This window comes from Nomascus leucogenys, chromosome 16, assembly GCF_006542625.1.
Source record: "Nomascus leucogenys isolate Asia chromosome 16, Asia_NLE_v1, whole genome shotgun sequence".
Lineage (NCBI taxonomy): Eukaryota > Metazoa > Chordata > Mammalia > Primates > Hylobatidae > Nomascus > Nomascus leucogenys.
The window spans coordinates 52,094,040-52,116,810 of record NC_044396.1 but is presented as its reverse complement, the minus strand read 5'-3'; the positions used below and the strand labels follow the sequence as shown (position 1 = coordinate 52,116,810).

Genomic DNA, 22,771 nt, shown 5'->3' with positions numbered 1-22,771 from the left:
TAATGCATTAATTATATACCGTTCTATCTTTCCTTCTGTTCAGGACTTGTGCCATTCTCATTGTGATGATTCTGTCATCCAAAAGAAGATTACAACTATTATCAACTGCTTTATTAATTCCAGTATTCCACCAGCTTTACAAATTGACATTCCAGTAGAGCAAGCCCAGAAGATTATTGAACACCGGAAGGAGTTAGGACCATATGTATTTAGAGAGGCACAGGTAAGAGATCAGGGCATGTGGCTAAGCATATTTTAAAATAGATTGACAATCCTTTTAAAGATAGATATTCTTTTGGGCCAGGCGTGGTGGCTCACACCTGTAATCCCAGCACTTTGGGAGGCTAAGGCAGGCAGATTGTTTGAGCTCAGGAGTTTGAGACCAGCCTGGGCAACATAACAAAACCCTGTCTCTTAAAAAAAAAAAAAAAAAAAAAAAAAAACTGAAAAAAAGTAAATAAAAATTAAAAAGATAGATATCCTTTTAAAGCTTGTACGTTATTCATATTTGACAAGGTTCCAGTCCTCCCAATACTGGAACTTATTCTATTTAATTTAAATAATCTTTGTGTATGCAACTGAAATATAAAAAGCTAGTAACTTAAATGCAATTTTTTTCGTGATCATATACAGTAAATAAAATTAAATATTACCTTTTGGCTTTCCATGGTTACCATATTTGTTTTTAACTTGTTAAACTCCAGCTAATTCCTCCTTTCTTTTCCACCATTCATATTTCCTTTTAAAATATCTGCTACCACAAAAATGTGTAAAATATGTGTGTCCCAAGATTTGTGTATTTTTAAAGATTGGAATATTCACATAGCTCATAAAATAAGTGAGAGGAGATTTAAGTACTCTACCAACATAAAGTATACAAACTCGTGAAAGGAAAATTGTGCCTGTTAACCTGCTCAAGTTACTTCTTTTTAAGATAAATAATAGAAAACAGTGACTTGGTGAACATAATTTATTTGCATTTTAAAAAGCCTTTTAGTGATGTTGTTCCTAAAAAATGATTAAGAAAAATAAATTATAATAGGGGTAATAGGGAAGGCCATGTCATGAATGAGGTGATATGAAACAGAGATTTAGGGTATTATTGCCCTTGAGCATGGAAAAAGGCGATTATTCTTAGATTCATTTGTGAGCCGGCTGTGTTCTACGTCCTCTAAGGAACTAAAAGTGGACTCACAATCCAAATTATGCATTAAAATAGGCAGAAATATAGAGGAATGATTGAGGATGTGCTATAGAGAAACATGGTGTCAGAATGGTAACATCTGTTAATGAAAAGATCTTAGAGATAGCTTAGCCTAGCCTGGGTTTCCTAGTAACCAGGCCAGGACTTACCCATTGATATCAAAGGCCTTGAGTCTGACGGTAAATGTCTGGAGCTGCCGATACCATTTGGTTCTGGTATACTCTTCAGGGATTGTAACCAAAGAATTTTATTGGAGTCCTCTAGCCTATGACTTCTACCTGATTTTCTAAAAGGGAGTCCTAGATATATCTTAAATATGGACATTAGAGCATCTGAAAATAAATAATCTTTATTTAGGGGCCTCATCACGCTGAATCTGTTGTTATTCCTGTTTTCCCAAGGAAGTTTAGAGAATGGCATTGCCTCCTATCCCAGGATACAAGCCACAGATCTGGTTGGCCATCTCCATGTCTTCCCTCTATTTCATTTCCTTACCTCTGTATCTAATCCATTCTTAAAACTTACCTAGTTGTCTCCTCGTTATCTGTCATTCTATCCACACCTCCACTCAACTACCTCACTTTAGATCTGCAACATGACTCATAATGTATTACAGAAACTCCCTGCCTCTGGGTTCTCTCCAAACCATCCAACTCAGGGCAGACAGAGCAATCCTTTTTTAATGTATATCTGATCATGTCACTTCTCTGCTTAAAATATTTCAATTCCAGCCGAGCACACTGGCTCACACCCGTAAGTAATCCCAGCACTTTGGGAGGCCAAGGCAGGAGGATTGCTTGAGGCCAGGAGTTCAAGACCAGCCAGGGCAATATAGTGAGATCCTGTCTCTACAAATAATAATTTTAAAAATATTTCAGATACTTCCCACTGCCCTCAGAATGAAGTCCATACTCCTAGGTATCTCTCTAGCTACATCTTTTACCACTCCCTGCCATCTCTGCCCTAGTCTAACTGAAATAATTGTAGTTTCATAAGTGGCCCTTACTGCTTTCTCTCCTGAGCTTTTTGCAGTATCATCTTCTCTCCCTTGTTTTTACCTCTGTCATAACACTTATCACACTAAATTGAAAGTGATTATTCTCATGTCTGACTTTCCCATTAGATTGTAACCTCTTTGAGGGCAGGGAATGGTTCTTGTTTATCTTTGCAGTCCAAATGCCAGGCATAGAGAAGGCATTTTTTGGACACATAAATGAATGATGTGAGAAGAAATATATCATGACAGAAAGGAGTAAGATCAAATTGGAAATGAGAGCAAAGTTGAGCAGAAGGGCTGCATAGTAAATTTAACACTGCTGACAGTTTTAGTGTTGTATCAGTGTGGCCTCTGTATATCCCTCACTCCTACTCCCAATAGCCTGAAAGTTTGCATCACTCAGCCAAATTTTCACTGGCCCCTTTTTGCTCATACTAAAGCCATTATTTATCTACTGGCAGTGAGTAAAGTAGCTCTATATTTATTAAAACATTTTCTTATCCATAATTTGGTTATCTTTTAAGATTAGAGAGGTACAGGGTAATTTTAATTAACAATATATATTAACCTACAATCTCAATTGCAACTTTTAACAATAGAGTAGTTTTATGCCTTCTATTGAAAAATTGTGTGTCTTAATTGGGTGACTTTTTCTTAGAAAGCCTTCTAAATGGAAATATATATATTCAAGAACTGGGACTGACTCAGGTTTTGGAAAGATAACTGAGAAGTATGATTAATAGAGGAGGAGGAGTATTTAAGCTTCAGTTCATAATAAAAACTGCCATGATCCCTTAACATTGAAACAGGGGATTACTTAATTAAATGTATGGCAGGTAAATGTAAATGAAAATGTCTTAAAAGCCTGCGTTTCATCAAATAAAGTATCTCTAGATTTTACATTTACACTCCCAAGAGGCTATAGAATTCAATAACAAAACTGTATTTTAAAAGGAGTGAATAATTTTAGTATTACTAATAGCATTCATGTATGGAAAAGAGGAGTAATGAAATATGCCATTTCAGGTCTCTGTTGATCACTGCAGCATTTACTCTTTAAAGATTCCTCTTTTCCCCTATGAGTTGGCTTGGAGCCTAATGGGATGGTTCATTTTTTTCCAGGGTATTAGGTAAAGGCCATTCCTAGCAATAAGATGTTGGACTTGATCTTATGTGGCAAGTCCTACCTTCTTGGAAGTAATGTATGCCTCTGGAACTAATGGAAAAACTTGGCATGAGAATTAGAGCAACTATTCTTATCTCTATAAATATCACAATTAATCACTTAAAGTGTCCTTATAGAAAGCATTTGTCCAGGATACCGTTCTGCTTTTTAAATGTTACTTTTCTTGCTATCACATAAAAGTAAGAGATTATATCATTTAAAATTTACTCAAGATTTATTCTTAGATCTGCAGCTTTGTTTAAGAGCTTTTCCAGAGGCAAAATGGTATTTCCTTTCTCTAAAAGAAAGAAGAGAGGGAGGAGGGAGTTTCCTTGATGAACTGGATATTTGGAATACTTGCATAAAACAGCAGAGTGTATGGCAGATCAACTAGTATATGTTTTAAAAGAAAACATAAATTTCTTATTTTAAAAGACCTAATGGATTCTTTATTAATACAATCAATTGGTTAGGGAAACGTAAAGAATAAAGTGACTTTTAAGTGTATTTAGTGCATGTTTTTTTTAAAAGAAAGACTTCTCATTGGTAATAAAAACCATTGATGATAAGCATGTGCTGAGCAAAACTATACCAAGATGTCTGGAGACAATAAGTTGGAGCAAACATGGTATATATTAAAGACAGAATAGTTAATCTGTTATTATGGTGAATAGAGTTTAAATTGGTACCTTTGTATAAAATTGTAATCTGAGACTTTTTTTTATACAGATGACAATTTTTGGGGTTCTGTTTAAATTCTGGCCTCAGTTCTGTGAGTTTAGGAAGAATTTAACAGATGAAAATATTATGAGTGTTTTAGAGAGAAGACAAGAATATAATAAGCAGAAAAAAAAATTGGCAGTCCTAGAAGACGAAAAATCTGGAAAGGTGAGACAAGACTCATTTTGGGTTTTATCAGACTTTTAAAAGATATGTGATATGTGTGAATTATAGAATAATTTTGTCTGGGGATATATATAGAGAAGTTATGGAATACAGATATTAGTGGATTTTAAGTCTTCAGTCAGAAGCTTCAGACTTTTGGAATTCCTCTAAATTCATTTCAAATGTCATCTCTTCTAAGTGAAGACTTCCTTGACTCTCTGTGGCAACGCAAGCAACTTGCATCCGCTGCAATAACGTTCCTCCACCTTGTAGAGCATGCTTTATATAGTCCTGTGATTAAATTTTTACGTCTGTCATCTTCATTGGACTAAGATCCTCAATGACAGTATCTGCCTTATCCATGTTTTATAAGCCCTTACACTAGTATCCAGCACATGCTTAATTATTAATATTGTTTATTGAATAAATCAGGAAATGAATGAACAAATACTATGTACTGGCAGGGGCAACATTTTCAATATTAAAATTACAGAATGGGCCAGGCACAGTGCCTCACGCCTGTAATCTCAGCGCTTTGGGAGGCCGAGACGGGCGGATTGCCTGAGCTCAGGAGTTCGCAGCCAGCCTGGGCAACACAGTGAAACCCAGTCTCTACTAAAATACAAAAAAAAAAAAAAAATTAGCTGGGCGTGGCAGCGTGCGCCTGTAGTCCCAGCTACTTGGGAGGCTGAGGCAGGAGAATTGCTTGAATTCTGGAGGCAGAGGTTGCAGTGAGCCAAGATTATGCCACTGCACTCCAGCCTGGGTGACAGAGTAAGATTCCGTCTAAAAAAAAGAAAAATTACAGAATGATACATTGTGAAATGTGTAAACAAGTCACAAATTGGCCAGCCTCCCTATTTGTCTACTATCTGTCCATTCATTCATTCATTCCTTGGTCTCTTTCTCTCCTTATATTTATCTGTTTTAATTAAGGAGGGGTAATTGCTCCCAAATAACATGTTTCATCTTATTTATAAGCTTATGCCTATTTCATTTTTAAAAATAAATGTAAAAGACACGGAAAGACACAAAAGTAATACAATGAACACTCACATTTATTTGTGCAAGCCAAAGTAAACACTTTTAACATTTTGCCTTATTTTTCTTTTTCCCATTACAAATAAAACATTGCAAGTAAGTAAGATCTAGTAACCTCAGCCCTGAGTTCTATAACCCTCCCTATACCTAGGAGCAGTCCTTAAGTTTGGGATATATTTGTCCAGCTCTTTTTAAAGACAGTGTTTTGGCTGGGCATGGTGCCTCATGCCTGTAATCCCAGCACTTTGGGAGGCCAAGGCGGGTGGATCACGGAGTCAGGAGAACGAGACCATCCTGGCTAACATGGTGAAACCCTGTCTCCACTAAAAATACAAAAAATTAGCCAGGCGTGGTGGCAGGCGCCTGTAGTCCCAGCTACTTGGGAGGCTGAGGCAGGAGAATGGCGTGAACCCTGGAGGCGGAGCTTGCAGTGAGCTGAGATGGCGCCACTGCACTCCAGCCTGGGCAACAGAGCAAGACTCTGTCTCAAAAACAAACAAACAAACAAAAGACAGTGTTTCATGCATGTGGATGCATTCATAAACAATGCAAAGTACTATTTTTTATGTTTTTTAACTTACATAAATGGTATCATATTGTATTAGTCTGCTCAATCTGCCATAAAAAGCATGTTCATTCTTTTTATTTTATTTCTTTATTTTATTTCTTGAGATGGAGTCTCGCCGTGTCACCTAGGCTGGAGTGCAGTGGTGCAATCTCAGCTCATTGCAACCTCTGCTTCCCAGGTTCAAATGATTCTTGTGCCTCAGCCTCCTGAGTAACTGGGACTACAGGCACACACCACCATGCCAGGCTAATTTTTGTATTTTTAGTAGAGATGGGTTTCAACATGTTGGCCATGCTGGTCGCGAACTCTTGACCTCCAGTGATCCGCCCACCTCAGCCTCCCAAAGTGCTTGGATTATAGGTTTGAGCCACGGCACCTGGCCATGTTCATTCTTTTTAATCAGCAAATACACTTCTAGAAATTTATTCTAAAGGAGAGAATCAGCTGGGTGTGGTAGCTCCCACCTGTAATCCCAGTACTTTGGCAAGCCAGGGAAGGAGGATTGCTTGAGCCCAGGGGTTGGAGACCAGCCTGGGCAACATAGCAAGACCTCATCTCTACAAATAATTTAAAAATAAATAAATAAGAGAATCATAAACATGCACAAAGATGTATATACACAGCATCACTTATAATAGTAAAAAGTTGAAAATGACCCAAATTGCTTTTTTTGGTCATCTAATTATTTTAATGGCAATATACACTATCATCTGGATATAAAAAGTCAAGGACAAGCTCATCCTGTGAAATGCTAGGCCTTGGATCTTCTCAAATTTGTGCCACACTGGCAAAATATCTTGTCCTTTACAGAATATAGCATAACCCTAGCCAGCTACACAGGAAATTGAGAAATAAAATACAGAATTTCCATTATTAAAGCAAGAGTGAACTGTGTTGTTGATAATATCATCAGGTTAATTAAGGATTATTAGTAATAAGAAAATAATAGGTACTTTTAAAATTCTGTCACCACTGCAAACAGATTTATCAGATGCTGGTTCAACAATATAGAATAATCTTAATATTACAAGTTTCTAATCTAATGCCAATATATTATTATTATCATTATTTTATTAATACCATCTATGCATAGTAACTACATTTTAATGTCTTTTCTTTGGGTCTTTTTTTTTTTTTGAGACGGAGTCTTGCTCTATCGCCCAGGCTAGACTGCCGTGGCATGATCTTGGCTCACTGCAACTTCCACTTCCCATGATCAAGCGATTCTTCTGCCTCAGCCTTCTGAGTAGCTGGGATTACAGGTGCATGCCACACCACGCCTGGCTAATTTTTGTATTTTTTGTAGAGGTGGGGTTTCACCATGTTGGCCAGGCATCTCAAACTCTTGACCTCAAGTAATCCGCCCACCTTGGCCTCCCAAAGTGCTGGGATTACAGGTGTGAGCCACTGTGTCAGGCCTTTAAGACTTTTTTTAATGCATAGGGTTTTATTTTTGTTTTACATAATTATATCCACTTTTTTTTTTTTTTTTTGACAGAGTCTTGCTCTGTCATCCAGGCTGGAGTGTAGTGGCATGATCTCAGCTCACTGCAACCTCTGCCTCTCAGGTTCAAGCAATTCTCCTGCCTCAGACTCCCAAGTAGCTGAGATTACAGGCACCCGTTGCCACACCCGGCTAATTTTTGTATTTTTAGTAGAGATGGGGTTTCGCCATGTTGGCCAGGCTGGTCTTGAACTCCTGACCTCAAGTGATCCACCTGCCTCGGCCTCCCAAAGTGTTGGGATTACAGGCATGAGCCACTGCACTCGGCCTTATATCCATTTGTTATATGCAGTTTTAATCTTTTTTTTCTCATTACTATTGTGTCATAAGCATTGTCTACATTAAACATTCTTTGTGAACATAGCATTTTATGACTAGAAAATGTTCCATGGAAGGGTTATGGCCATGGGTTATTTAACCAAACATTTAAATCTAAACATTTCTATCTCACTGTTGCTTATGCTGTTGTAATATTGATCTTGTTGGATAAAATCCCCCCTCCCCAACCCCAGCCCATCACCAAAGTTTTGGGTTACTTCGTGAAACTATACATTTAAATGTATAATTGACTGCTGAAAGGGTATAACCATTTTAAGGTATTCAATACATTTACAAATTACTCTCTCATGCAAGTAGTAACCAGGCTCCATTCTGCTTAGCTTCAGAGATCAGACAAGATACAAATTATTCTATTAAAAAGTGTATGCCAATTTAAAATGATCTGCAATCTAAATTGGCAGAAAATACCCATTTTGCTACACTTTTGTTAATATGCATTTTTTTATTATACTTTAATTTCTGGGATACATGTGCATAATGTGCGGGTTTGTTACATGGTATACATGTGCCATGGTAGTTTGCTGCACCCATCAACCCATCAACTGGGTTTTTGGCTTTTTTTTTTTTTTGAGATGGAGTCTCACTCTGTTGCCTGGGCTGGAGTACAGTGGCGCAATCTCGGCTCACTGCAACCTCTGCCTCCCAGGTTCAAGTGATTCTCCTGCCTCAGCCTCCCAAGTTGGGATTACAGGCGCCTGCCACTACGCCCAGCTAATTTTTTGGATTTTTAGTAGAAACAGGGTTTCACCATATTGGCCAGGCTGGTCTTGAACTCCTGAGCTAGTGATTTGCCCGCCTCGGTCTCCCAAAGTGCTGGGATTAAGGCATGAGCCACCATACCTGGCCACGTCATCTAGGTTTTAAGCCCCACATGCATTAGGTATTTGTCCTAATGCTCTCCCTCTCCTTGCTGCCACCCCCTGACAGGACCTGGTGTGTGATGTTCCCCTTCCTGTGTCCATGTGTTCTCATTGTTCAACTCCCACTTATGAGTGAGAACATGTGATGTTTGGTTTTCTGTTCCTGTGTTAGTTTGCTGAGAATGATGGTTTCCAGCTTCATCCATGTCCCTGCAAAGGACATGAACTCATTGTTTTTTATAGCTGCATAGTATTCCATGGTGTATATGCACCACATTTTCTTTATCCAGTCTATCATTGATGGGCATTTGGGTTGGTTCCAAGTCTTTGCTATTGTGAATAGTGCTGCAATAAACATCCCTGTGCATGTGTCTTTATAGTAGAATGATTTATAATCCTTTGGGTATATACCCAGTAATGGGATTGCTGGGTCAAATGGTATTTCTGGTTCAAGATCCTTGAGGAATCACCATACTGTCTTCCATAATGGTTGAACTAATTTACACTTCCACCAACAGTGTAAAAGTGTTCCTATTTCTCCGCATCCTCTCTAGCATCTGTTGTTTCTTGACTTTTTTTTTTTTTTTTTTTTTTTTTGAGATGGAGTCTTGCTCTCTCACCCAGGCTGGAGTGCAGTGGCACAATCTTGGCTCACTGCAAGCTCCACCTCCCGAGTTCACACCATTCTCCTGCCTCAGCTTCCCAAGTAGCTGGAACTACAGGCGCCCGCCACCACACCCAGCTAATTTTTTGTATTTTTAGTAGAGACAGGGTTTCACCATGTTAGCCAGGTCGGTCTCGACCTCCTGACCTCGTGATCCACCCTTCTCAGCCTCCCAAAGTGCTGGGATTACAGGCGTGAGCCACCACGCCTGGCGTACTTCCTGACTTTTTCATGATCACCATTCTAACTGATGTGAGATGGTATCTCATTGTGGTTTTGATTTTTATTTCTCTAATGACCAGTGTTGATTAACTATTTTTCATATGTTTGTTGGCCACATAAATGTCTTCTTTTGAGAAGTGTCTGTTCATATCCTTTGCCCACTTTTTGATGGGATTGTTTGTTTTTTCCCTGTAAATTTGTTTGAGTTCATTGTAGATTCTGGATATTAGACCTCTATCAGATGGATAGATTGCATAAATTTTCTTCCAATCTGTAGGTTGCCTGTTCCCTTTGATGATAGTTTCTTTTGCTGTGCAGAAGCTCTTTAGTTTAATTAGATCCCATTTGTCATTTTTGGCTTTTGTTGCAGTTGTTTTTGGTGTTTTAGTCATGAAGTCTTTGACCATGCCTGTGTCCTGGATGATATTGCCTAGGTTTTCTTCTAGGGTTTTTAATTGTTTTAGGTTTTATGTTTAACTCTTTAATCCATCTTGAGTTAATTTTTGTATAAGGTTTAAGGAAGGGGTCCAGTTTCAGTTTTCTGCATATGGCTAGCCAGTTTTCCCAACAACATTTATTAAATCGGGAATCCTTTCCTTATTGCTTGTTTTTGTCAGGTTTGTCAAAGATCAGATGGTTGTAGATGTGTGATGTTATTTCTGAGGCCTCTGTTCTGTTCCATTGGTCTATATATCTGTTTTGGTATGAGTACCAGGCTGTTTTTGTTATTGTAACCATGTAGTATAGTTTGAAGTCAGGTAGTGTGATGCCTCCATCTTTGTTCTTTTTGCTTAGGATTGTCTTGGCTATATGGGCTCTTTTTTGGTTCCATATGAACTTTAAAGTAGTTTTTTCTAGCTCTGTGAAGAAAGTCAATGGTAGCTTGATGGGAATAGAATTGAATCTATAAATTACTTTGGTCAGTATGGCCATTTTCATGATATTGATTCTTCCTATCCCATGATATTGATTCTTCCTATCCATGAGCATGGAATGTTTTTCCATTTGTTTGTGTCCTCTCTTATTTCCTTGAGCAGTGGTTTGTAGTTCTCCTTGAAGATGTCCTTCAGGTCCCTTGTAAGTTGTATTCCTAGGTATTTTATTTTCTTTGTAGCAATTGTGAATGGGAGTTCACTCATGATTTGGCTCTCTGTTTGTCTATTATTAGTGTATAGGAATGCTTGTGATTTTTGTACATTGATTTTGTATTCTGAGACTTTGCTGAAGTTACTTATCAGCTTAAGGAGTTTTTGGCTGAGACAATGGGGTTTTCTAAATATACAATCATGTCATCTGCAAACAGAGACAATTTGACTTTCTCTCTTCCTATTTGAATACTCTTTATTTCTTTCTCTTGCCTGATTGCCCTCGCCAGAACTTCCAATACTATGTTGAATAGGAACGGTGAGAGAGGGCATCCTTGTCTTGTGCTGGTTTTCAAAGGGAATCCTTTCAGCTTTTGCCCATTCAGTATGATATTGGCTATGGGTTTTTCATAAATTGACCTTATTATTTTGAGATATTTCCATCAATACCTAGTTTATTGAGTGGTTTTAGCATAATGAGGTGTTGAATTTTATCAAGGGCCTTTTCTGCATCTATTGAGATAATCATGTGGTTTTTGTCATTGGTTCTTTTTATGTGGTGGATTATGTTTATTGATTTGCATATGTTGAACCAGCCTTGCATCCCAGGGATGAAGCCAACTTGATTGTGGTGGATAAGCTTTTTGATGTACTGCTGGATTCAGTTTGCAAATGTTTTACTGAGGATTTTTGCATTGATATTCATCAGGGATATTGGCCTGAAATTTTATTTTTTTGTTGTGTCTCTGCTGGTTGTGACCATCATCAGGATGATGCTGGCCTCATAAAATGAGTTAGGGAGGAGCCCCTCTTTTTCTATTGTTAGGAATAGTTTCCGAAGGAATGGTACCACCTCCTCTTTGTACCTCTGGTAGAATTTGGCTGTGAATCCATCTGGTCCTAGGCTTTTTTTAGTTGGTAGGTGACTAATTTCTGCCTCAATTTCAGAACTTGTTATTGGTCTATTCAGGGATTCAACTTCTTACTGGTTTAGTCTTGGGAGGGTGTATGTGTCCATGAATTTATCCATTTCTTCTAGATTTTCTAGTTTATTTGCATAGAGGTGTTTATAGTATTCTCTGATGGTAGTTTGGATTTCTGTGGGATCCATGCTGATATCCCCTTTATCATTTTTAATTGCATCTATTTGATTCTTCTCTCTTTTCTTCTTTATTAGTCTGGGTAGTGGTCTATTTTGTTAATCTTTTCAAAAAACCAGCTCCTGGATTCATTAATTTTTTGAAGGGTTTTTCATGTCTGTATCTCCTTTAGTTTTGCTCTGATCTTAGTTATTTCTTATTTTCTGCTAGCTTTTGAATTTGTTTGTTCTTTCTTCTCTAGTTCTTTTAACTGTGATGTTAGGGTGTCAATTTTAGATCTTTCCCATTTTCTGATGTGAGAATTTAGTGCTATAAATTTCCCTCCTAACACTGCTTTAGCTATGTCCCTGAGATTCTGGTACATTGTGTCTTTGTTCTCATTGGTTTCAAATAACTTATTTATTTCTGCCTTAATTTTGTTATTTACCCAATAGTCATTCAGGAGCAGGTTGTGCAGTTTCCATGTAGTTGTGCAGTTTCAAATGAGTTTCTTAATCCTGAGTTCTAATTTGATTGCACTGTGGTCCGAGAGACTGTTTGTTATGATTTCTGTTATTTTGCATTTGCTGAGGAGTGTTTTACTTCCAATTATGTTGTTGATTTTAGAATAAGTGCTACCTGATGCTGAGAAGAATGTATATTCTGTTGATTTGGGGTGGAGAGTTCTGTAGATGTGTATTAGGTCCACTTGGTCCAGAGTGGAGTTCAATCCTGAATATCCTTGTTAATTTTCTGTCTCATTGATCTGTCTAATACTGACAGGGGGGTGTTAAAGTCTCCCACTATTATTGTGTGGGAGTCTAAGTCTCTTTGTAGGTCTCCAAGAACTTGCTTTATGAATCTCCTTTATTGGGTTCACATATATTTAGGATATTTAGGATAGTTAGCTCTTCTTGTTGCATTGATCCCTTTACCATTATGTAATACCCTTCTTTGTCTTTTTTGATCTTTGTTGGTTTAAAGTCTGTTTTATCAGAGACTGGGATTGCAATCCCTGCTTTTTTTTGCTTTCCATTTGCTTGGTAAATATTCCTTCATTTGTTTATTTTGAGCCTATGCACATGAGATGGGTCTCCTGGATACAGCACACCGATGGGTCTTGACTCTTTATCCAATTTGCCAGTTTGTGTCTTTTAGTTGGGGCATTTAGCCTATTTACATAAGGTTAATATTGTTATGTGTGAATTTGATCCTGTCATCATGATGCTGGCTGATTATTTTGCACATTACTTGATGCGGTTTCTTCATAGTGTCATTGGTCTTTCTAATTTGGTATGTTTTTTGCAGCGGCTGTTACCAGTTTTTCCTTTCCATATTTAGTGCTTCCTTCAGGAGCTCTTGTAAGGCAAGCCTGGTGGTGACACAATCCCTCAGCATTTGCTTGTTTGTAAAGGATTATTTCTCCTTCACTTATGAAGCTTAGTTTGGTTGGATATGAAATTCTGAGTTGAAAATTCTTTTCTTTAAGGATGTTGAATATTGGCCCCCACTCTCTCCTGGCTTGTAGAGTTTCTGCTGAGAGATCAGCTGTTAACCTGACTTTTTTTTTTTTTTTTTTTTTTTTTTGGTGGAGTCTCACTCTGTCACCCAGGCTGGAGTACAGTGGCATGATCTCGGCTCACAGCAAGCTCTGCCTCCCGGGTTCACACCATTCTCCTCCCTCAGCCTCCCGAGTACCTGGGACCACAGGCGCCCGCCACCTCACCTGGCTAATTTTTTGTATTTTTTTTTAGTAGAGACGGGGTTTCACCGTGTTAGCCAGGATGGTCTCGATCTCCTGACCTCATGATCCGCCCGCCTCAGCCTCCCAAAGTGCTGGGATTACAGGCGTGAGCCACCGCGCCCGGCCTTTTTTTTTTTTTTTGAGATGGAGTCTCGCTCTGTCGCCCAGGCTGGAGTGCAGTGGCGCAATCTCGGCTCACTGCAAGCTCCGCCTCCTGGGTTCATGCCATTCTCCTGCCTCAGCCTCCTGAGTAGCTGGGACTATAGCTGCCCACCACCACGCCCGGCTAATTTTTTGTATTTTTAGTAGAGACAGGGTTTCACCATTTTAGCTAGGATGGTCTCGATCTCCTGACCTCGTGATCCGCCCTCCTCGGCCTCCCAAAGTGCTGGGATTACAGGTGTGAGCCACCGCGCCCGGCCCCGGTAACCTGACCTGTGTCTCTGGCTGCCCGTAACATTTTTTCCTTCATTTCAACCTTGGAGAATCTGACGATTATGTGTCTTGGGGTTGCTCTTCTCGAGGAGTATCTTAGTGGCATTCTCTGTATTTCCCGAATTTGAATGTTGGCCTGTCTTGCTAGATTGGGGAAGTTCTCCTGGATAATATCCTGAAGTGTGTTTTCTAACTTGGTTCCATTCTTCCCATCACTTTCAGGTACACCAATCAATTGTATGTTTGGTCTTTTCACATAGTCCCATATTTCTTGGAAGCTTTGTTCATTCCTTTTCATTCTTTTTCTCTAATCTTGTCTACACGAGTTTTCATTAAGTTGATCTTCAATCTCTGATATCCCTTCTTCTGCTTGATCAGTCTAGCTATTGATATTTGTGTATGCTTCACGAAGTTCTTGTGCTGTGTTTTTCAGCTTCATTAGGTCATTCATGTTCTTCTTTAAACTGGTATTCTAGTTAGCAGTTCCTGTAACCTTTTGTCAAGGTTCTTAGCTTCCTTGCATTGGGTTAGAAGATCCTCCTTCAGAAGAGTTTGTTATTACCCACCTTCTGAAGCCTATTTCTGTCAATTCGTCAAACTCATTCTTCATCCAGTTTTGTGCCCTTGCTGTAGAGGAGCTGAAATCCTTTGGAGGAGAAGAGGCATTCTGGTTTTTGGAATTTTCAGCCTTTTTGTGCTGGTTTTTCCTAATCTTCATGGATTTATCTACCTTTCATTTTTGATGTTGATGGCCTTTTCATGAAATTTTTCTGTGGGTGCCCTTTTTGTTGATGTTGACGTTATTGCTTTCTGTTTGTTAGGTTTACTTCAACAGTCAGGCCCCTCTTCTGCAGGTCTGCTGGAGTTTGCTGGAGGTCCACTCCAGACCCTGTTTGCCTGGGTTATCACCAGCAGAGGCTGCAGAACAGGAAAGATTGCTGCCTGCTCCTTCCTCTGGAAGCTTTGTCCCAGAGGGGCACTCGCCTGATGCCACCTGGATCTCTCCTGTATGAAGTGTCTGTTGACCCCTGCTGGGAGGTGTCTCCAGTCAGGAAGCACTGGGGTCAGGGACTCACTTGAGAAGGCAGTCTATCCCTTAGCAGAACTTGAGAACTGTGCTGGGAGATCTTTTGCTCTCTTCAGAGCTGACAGGCAGGAATGTTTAAGTCTGCTGAAGCTGTGCCCACAGCCACCCTGTCCCCCAGGTGCTCTGTCCCAGGGAGTTGGGAGTTTGATCTATAAGCCCCTGACTGGGGCTGCTGGCTTTCTTTCAGAGATGCCCTGCCCAGTGAGGAGGAATCTAGAGAGGCAGTCTGGCTACAGCTGCTTTGCCACACTGCAGTGAGTTCTGCACCATTCAAACTTCCCAGAGGCTTCCTTAACACTGTGAGGGGAGAACCACCTACTCAAGCCTCAGTAATGGCAGATGCCCCTCCCCCTACCAAGCTCAAGTGTCCCAGGTCGACTTCAGTCTGCTGTGCTGGCAGTGATAATTTCAAGCCAGTGGATCTTAGCTTGCTGGGCTACTTGGAGATGGGACCTACTGAGTGAGACCACTTGGTTCCATGGCTTCAGCCCCCTTTCCAGGGGAGTGAATGGTTCTGTCTCGCTGGGGTTCCAGGCTCCACTGGGGTACAAAAAAAAAAAAAAAAACTCCTGGAGCTAGCTCAGTGTCTGCCCAAACAGCTGCCCAGTTTTGTGCTTGAAACCCAGGGCACTGGTGGCATAGGCACCCAAGGGAATCTCCTGGCCTGCAGGTTGCGAAGACCATGGGAAAAGCATAGTATCTGGGCTGGAGTGCATAGTTCCTCACGGCACAGTCCCTCATGGCTTCCCTTGGCTAGAGGAGGGAGTTCCCCAACCCCTTGCACTTCCTGCATGAGGCAACACCCCACCCTGCTTCTGCTCATGCTCTGTGGGCTGTACTCACTGTCTAACCAGTCCCAATGAGATGAACCAGTACCTCAGGAGGAAATGCAGAAATCACCCTCCTTCTGTGTTGGTCTTGCTGGGAGCTGCAGATGGGAGCTGTTCCTATTCAGCCATCTTGCCAGATGAGGTACCTAGAATAGTCAAATTCACAGAAACAGAAAGTAGAATAGAGGTTGCCAGGAGCTGGGGATAGAAGGCAGTAAGGAGTTATTATTTAATGGGAACAGAGCTTCTGTTTTGGATAATGAAGTTCTAGAAATGAAAAGTAGTTGGTATGGACTACGTGTTTGTGTTCCTCAAAATTCATACATTGAAACTCTCGTATTATCATTTTTAAAGACTAATTTGAAAGGCATGAAATGTTCTTATTTTCATGGCTTTGATTAGTAGGGATATTGAAAAAATTGTCCATTTTTGTTAAGCAGTAGCATTTCCTCTTTGGGGAAGTTTCTGTTGTGTCTCTTCTTTACTCATCTGTTGGCTTATTTGTTCTTCTTAAAGATCTGTATTAATTGAAATACAATTATACATGGTTCTTTTTTGTTATAATTACTTCAAATGTGTTTTCCTCTTAAGTTTGGGGTTTTTTTTCTTTTTTTAAGGAAATTTAATTAATTTTTTATTTGTATAGATTTAGGAGTACAAGTGCCGTTGTTACATGGGTATGTTGTGTGTGGTAAAGTCTGGGCTTTGAAATATACTCCTCACCCAAATAGTGTATGTTGTACCCAACAGGTTGTATTTCATCCTTCACTTGCCTACCACCCTCCCAACTTTTGGAGTCACCAGTGTCTGTTACTCTACTCTATATGTCTGTGTGTACCCATCATTTAGCTCCCACTTATAAGTGAGAACATGTGGTTTTTGACTTTCTGTTGCTGAGTAAGAAAATGACCTAAATTTCTAATGAGTGTTGTTAATTAAATTATCTATGGTACATCCTTTTTCTAGAATATTATCTGTTGAAAGTGATGATAACATTTATTCATTTTATCGTTCAGCAAACCTTTTAGTGCATAAGATCATTCATCCACTGAAAATGTTGATGTAATTTATTAATTTCATCATTCAACAAATATTTGAGTGCATACTATGTGGCAGACACCGTTCTACAGCAGATAAACAATGGTAAAAAATACAGAGGCCCGGCATACATTCCAGCTCTATATTTATTCACATTTTCACAACATATTCTACATGAAAAGGCAGATTTAAAAAGAGCAAATATAGTTAGATTCTATTTGTGTAAAATTTGTATAATAAAATATAAAGATTAAAATTGTGAATCTATGCATTTTCCCTAGTGAGAAATATGGATGGATGTTCATGAAAATGTTTATAGTGGTTTTTCTTGGATTCCAGAATTTGGGAATGATTTTTACATTCAACTTAATCATTTCTCTCATTTATTTTAAGGTGTTTTTATATTAGTATGAAATAAGATTAAAGATCAAAGCAGGAGACTCTGTCGTATTAGTGATATTGACTTGATGAAACCTCAAGTGCAGCACTCACTATGAAATATTATGTTGTATGATGTCATAACTCCTTAGCCATAAGTTTATATTAACATAGCATTATCTTTTCTGGGGAATAATTTAATATAATTACAGGATGGAATCAAACAATATGCAAATACTTCAGTGCCTGCTATCAAAACTGCTTTACTCAGTGATTCCTTCCTAGGCCTCCAACCATATGGCCGACAGGTAAGCATGCAAGATGGTGCAGACCTCATTTCCCAGCTAGAGCATTGGATAGTGGAATGCAGTAACTCAGTCATTGTACGGTACTAGAATGTGTTTGTTTGAAAATAAGCCTACAATTATAATAGTAGGAGAGATTGAAGGGAGTTTCTTTGAGCCTTCAGAGAGTATTAAAATTTCAGCCAATCCCAGATAGTTTAATAAAGAAAAATAACTTCTTGAGATACATGAGGAAGACTTAAATTGCACAAGTTGAAATGATCATCTTGTTGGAAAAGAAAATAAGACAGATATAGTATAATAGAGAGAACAAGATGGAATATATATAGGATGTTGTATTCTTGGGTTAAAAAATGACAGAAGAATGTCAAATGCTTAGTCTCAAATTTTTAATTTTTTGAAGTAGTCATAAAATTAACCATACATGACCACCCCCCAATACATTATGGTTTCTGTGTTTACATTTACATTTATAACTAGTACATTACTGTTACTTCCCTGAAATTTCATATGTTTAACTTATGTCTATTTTTGATGACTTGTATTGAAAGCATTTGTATCTTAGGGTAATACTAACTCAAGAAACAATCTTTTTGGCATTTAGGAATGTCAAATAGGTTCAGTTACCCAGCTAAGATAACTGGCTAACTATGAAGCTATTATTGAGAGAAGAGAAATATCCAATTTTGTGGAACTGTATACTGAAAGAGATATCTAAAAGCATATGATACCTAGCAAATAATACCATTAATTTGCAAATGATAGCATTAAATTTTAGAAACACAGTGTGAAAGGGGGAAACATCCAGTTAGAGATATCAGGCTGCTTCTTATTTTTTTTTTTTTTTTTTTTTTTTGAGACAGGGTCTTGCTCTGTCACCCAAGCTGGAGTGCAGTGGTATGATAACTCTTTGCAGGTTAAAGGGTGCAAGGGCTCTTTGCAGCCTCAACTTCCTAGGCTCAAGGAATCCTCCCACTTCAGCCTCCCAAGTAGCTGGGACTATAGGCGCACACCACCATGCCTGGCTAATTTTTTGTATTTTTTATAGAGATGAGGTTCCGCCATGTTGCCCAGGCTGGTCTCAAACTCCTGGGCTTGTGCAGTCCTCCCACTTTAGCCTTCCAAAGTGCTAGGATTACAGGTGTGAGGTAACAGGCTTCTAATCTTTGTTTTATCACAAGTCAGTATTATCTTGAAACCTGGATATAATCACATAATTTCCTTTGAGCCTCTTACCTTATCGGTTAAAAAAAGAGAGAGAGAAAGGGATGATGATGATGATGGTGGTGATGATGATGCTATCTTGTCATATTCAAGATTTTTGTAGGAAACTAAAAAACTTTTAGAAACCAAAGATATTTTATAAATATAAATGTAGCTTCTTATGATTTCTGTTTAAAGTATACATGTTGAATTATTTTAGCAATTTGTAAAGTAATAATACACTGACATTTGGTAAATGTAGATGCCCTATACAGTCATTCCTCAGTATCCACTGTGTAATGGTTCCAAGACTACCTGCAGATACCAAAATCTGAAGATGCTCAAGTCCCTGATATAAAACAACATGGTATTTGCATATAACCTATCCACATCATCCCATATACTTCGAATCATCTCTAGATTACATATATTACCTAAGTATTATACTATAGCATAAGTCAATGCTATGTAAATAGTTATACTGTATATTTTATTTGTATTATTTTTTGTTCATTTTTAAAAATATTTTTGATCTGCAGTTGGGTTAAATCTGCAGATGCAGAACCTGTGGATGTGAAGGGCTAAATGTATATGCATTTGTTTTAGATAGATTTTGCACATTGAAGAATTATAATGAACAAATGCAAAGTTACTCTCCCCCTAAAACTTGATTTACAGTCAAATTGAATATATAAAGATGACTGAATAGCTGTCAAGATATCTGTAAAGCTTTTGTTGACATTGATTCACTGAGAAATAGAATATCACCACCCTCACGTTCCCACCCCACCTCCTCCCTGCGAACCAGGGAATTTAAACATTTTGTCAAGGCTATGGAAGAAAATACACTTACTTTATCATAAATATTTGTATGAAAATGGACTAAGGTAGGTTGATAATAATTTGTGGTACCCAGTTAAAAGGTGACCTGGGTACGTTCAGTTGGTAAAAATTCATATCATTATAAACTTGTGATGTGCACTTTTCTTTATGTGTGTTATACTTTAATAAAAATTTAAATGAAGAGGCTGATAGAAGACATCTTACCTTCAGTTTATTTCCTAAAGCAAACATTTCAGAATTAACTTTGAAAATTGCTTTTTTTAGCCAACCTGGTGCTACTCAAAGTATATAGAAGCCTTAGAACAGGAGAGAATTCTTCTTAAGATCCAAGAAGAACTAGAAAAAAAGTTGTTTGCAGGTAATTTTTGCTTTTTGCCTACGAGTTTACTTTTTTATTTTTATCACAGATTAATTTTAGAAGACTTTGCCAATATTTACTTTACTGTTTTTCTTGTCTCTTTTATTTTCGTGCAGGCTTGCAACCTCTCACAAATTTTAAGGCTAGTGCTTCAACTGTGTCTTTGAAAAAGAATATGTCTGCCCACAGCAGCCAGAGTGAGTTCCCAGTGTAGTCTATCTTCAGTTCTTTCTTTCTTTTTGTTGGAGTTCTGCCTCTCACCTGGCCATTCAGAATGTACAGGGAGGAAGGGGTGAGGACCGACCCCTCCACCCTGTTCTGCCCCGCAACTTAGGAGAATTTCTCCGTGTGTGTGAGTCCTGGTTCTCTCTGTCTCTGTTCCTCTCCTCTGCTAAGGAGGAAAGACTAACATATATACATAAAACTTCATGTCTTTTCCAGAGTGACAGCATTCATGTGAGTGTTTACATCCTGCTGCTGATAGGTTCAAGGTACGTCATAGTCTGAATGTTGGCTGGTCCCACACATGTCCTCGTAATACACTCATTCATGTACATGCACACATGCACACACACAGCATACCACACATATAACATGTCCCACTAATAAATCGATGGGGAGGAGAGCCTTGCCTCCCTTTTGAATGGCACAGTCTCCTAAGAAGTAAGGCCTCTGGAGAGTGATCATGTATTGCTTTTATTTACTCCTTGTCTGTTTTCTTCTGCAAAGAACATGTATGGAAGAATGGGCTATAGCTCAGTTTTCCCAAGATTTCCTAAGCTGGGAATATTAGAAGGAACTTTAAAAAAAAAAGAACTAAAAATTGAGGGCCCTTCTCTCATACAGATTCTGAGGTGATTACACAGTTTTGATGGGATACTAGTGTTAGAGTTTAACAAAGCCTTACAAAGTAGTCTAGTAGTATAATGTAGTATAATGTGTAATTCATTGACCTAATACTTGAAGAACCCAGTTAAAAGTCCTGTTTCTTTTATCTTTTGCTTGTAGATTAGCTTTTTGGTTTCTTAACATCCTTAGTTTTCTGGTTCTTGGGAGGTTTGATGAGTAGGCCTTAATGTTCTTAGCCTACTCATTTTTTTCTCTTCTAGTTTACCCTAGCCTCTACACTCTTTTGCCCATTTCTCCACCCCTCAGGCCAGCCTCATAGTCCCCCTAACATTTGCTGACACTCCTGCTCACATTTTGATCCTTATGACAACTGTATTAGTCCGTTCTCATGCTGCTATGAAGAAATACCCGAGATTGGGTAATTTATAAAGGAAAGAGGTTTGACTCACAGTTCCATGTGGCTGGGGAAGCCTCAGGAAACTTACAATCATGGCTGAAGGAGAAGCAAACATGTCCTTCTTCAAGAGGCAGCAGGAGAGAGAAGTGCCAAGCAAAAGGGGGAAAAGCCCCTTATAAAACCATCAGATCTCATGAGAACTCACTCACTATCATGAGAATAGCCTGAGGGTAACCACCCCCATGATTCAATTACCTCCCACTGGGTCCTTCCAATGACATGTGGGAATTATGGGAACTACAAGATGAGATTTGGGTGGGGACACAGCCAAACCATATCAACAACTGTATATAAGATTTTTGTTGTTTTGCATTTATGTTTTCTATAGATGTTTATATTTTCATCCATTTATTTTTCCTTTGCAGGAATTCTTTAAACCAGATTTTGCTGACATGAGAAGCTCCAGTGATTTTTTTGAAGGTCTGTATCAGAGCAAGCCTAACATCTAAATAAAGTTTGATTCTGGATTATCCAGGTGGGAAATAAATAAAGAAAATTTGGCTTGTCTTACTCTCGCAGTTTTAAAATTATAGCTATTCTGTACACATGACATATAAGACTATAAGAATTGTTTAACTTATTTAGAATAAAACAACTACTATCTAGACTTGAAGAACCAAAATGTTTTGCTTATCACAGTCGTTAAGGAAGTATAATGCTATGTTCCTCAAGTCCTCTTTCAACAAATATTCCTTGAGCATGTACTGTATTTGGTTAACAGATGTATTCAGCAGGCGATTAGGGGACAAATATTCCAAGTGGTAAATTGACCCAAAACATAAAAGGAAGAGCTTTCCTTACCCCATCCCCAACTCTAAAGGAACTATGTTGTTGTTATTATTATTATTATTATTATTATTATTATTATTATTATTTGAGATGGAGTCTCACTCTGTCACCGAGGCTGGAGTACATTAGCATGATCTTGGCTCACTGCAACATCTGCCCCTTAGGTTCAAGCGATTCTCCTGCTTCAGTCTCCTGAGTAGCTGGGACTACAGGTATGTGCCACCACGCCTGGCTAATTTTTGTATTTTAGTAGAGACAGGGTTTTGCCATGTTGGCCAGGCTGGTCTCAAACTCCTGATGTCAAGGGATCTGCCTGCCTTGGCCTCCCAAAGTGCTGGGATTACAGGCATGAGCCACCGTGCCCTGCCAGGAACTATATATTAAAGCAGTGGTTCTCAGACTTTAGTGTGCTTGACTCACTTGTGACATTTGCTAGCAATGCACATTCCTGAGCCCCCTCCCTGAGTGTCGCATTCAGTAGTTCTTGGGCTGGACCCAGGAATCTCACTCTTTAACAGACACCTGAAGTTATTCTGATGCAATGTTCCATAAACCACTGTTTGAAATAAACTGTTAGGGTAGCAAGAAAAGAATGTCAAAAGGTAAAAGCCACCTTATTAACTGGAACTATACTTGTGTCAAAGAGAACCCAGACATATACCCTCCTATACTTTTCCTGGAGGAAAAGGAGAGTGTGTAAGAAATGACTTGGGAGAATCATCTGGGGGCCTCATGACTCAAGAGCTCTGAGGATATGACCTAGATCACCAGACTGGAAGCACTGGACTTCCAGTTTTGTATAATCCCAGAAGCATTTTCAAAGTAGAAACTGCCACTCCAGA

General features: G+C 38.8%; 1 protein-coding gene across 2 annotated transcripts in view; it reads left to right on the top strand.

Annotated features, from left to right (window-relative positions):
* Positions 1–21,650, top strand: part of RGS22 (regulator of G protein signaling 22) — a 159,126-nt gene extending 137,476 nt beyond the window's left edge. For both annotated transcript variants that reach the window (XM_003256057.4, XM_003256056.2), the window contains exons 22-28: positions 44–223; positions 4,096–4,254; positions 17,338–17,433; positions 19,741–19,834; positions 19,951–20,031; positions 20,276–20,325; positions 21,506–21,650. In XM_003256057.4, coding sequence (XP_003256105.1) covers positions 44–223; positions 4,096–4,254; positions 17,338–17,433; positions 19,741–19,834; positions 19,951–20,031; positions 20,276–20,280 — 615 coding nt within the window. In that variant the 3' untranslated portion in view covers positions 20,281–20,325; positions 21,506–21,650. The remainder of the gene's footprint in view (positions 1–43; positions 224–4,095; positions 4,255–17,337; positions 17,434–19,740; positions 19,835–19,950; positions 20,032–20,275; positions 20,326–21,505) is intronic.
* The last annotated feature ends 1,121 nt before the right edge of the window (positions 21,651–22,771 follow it).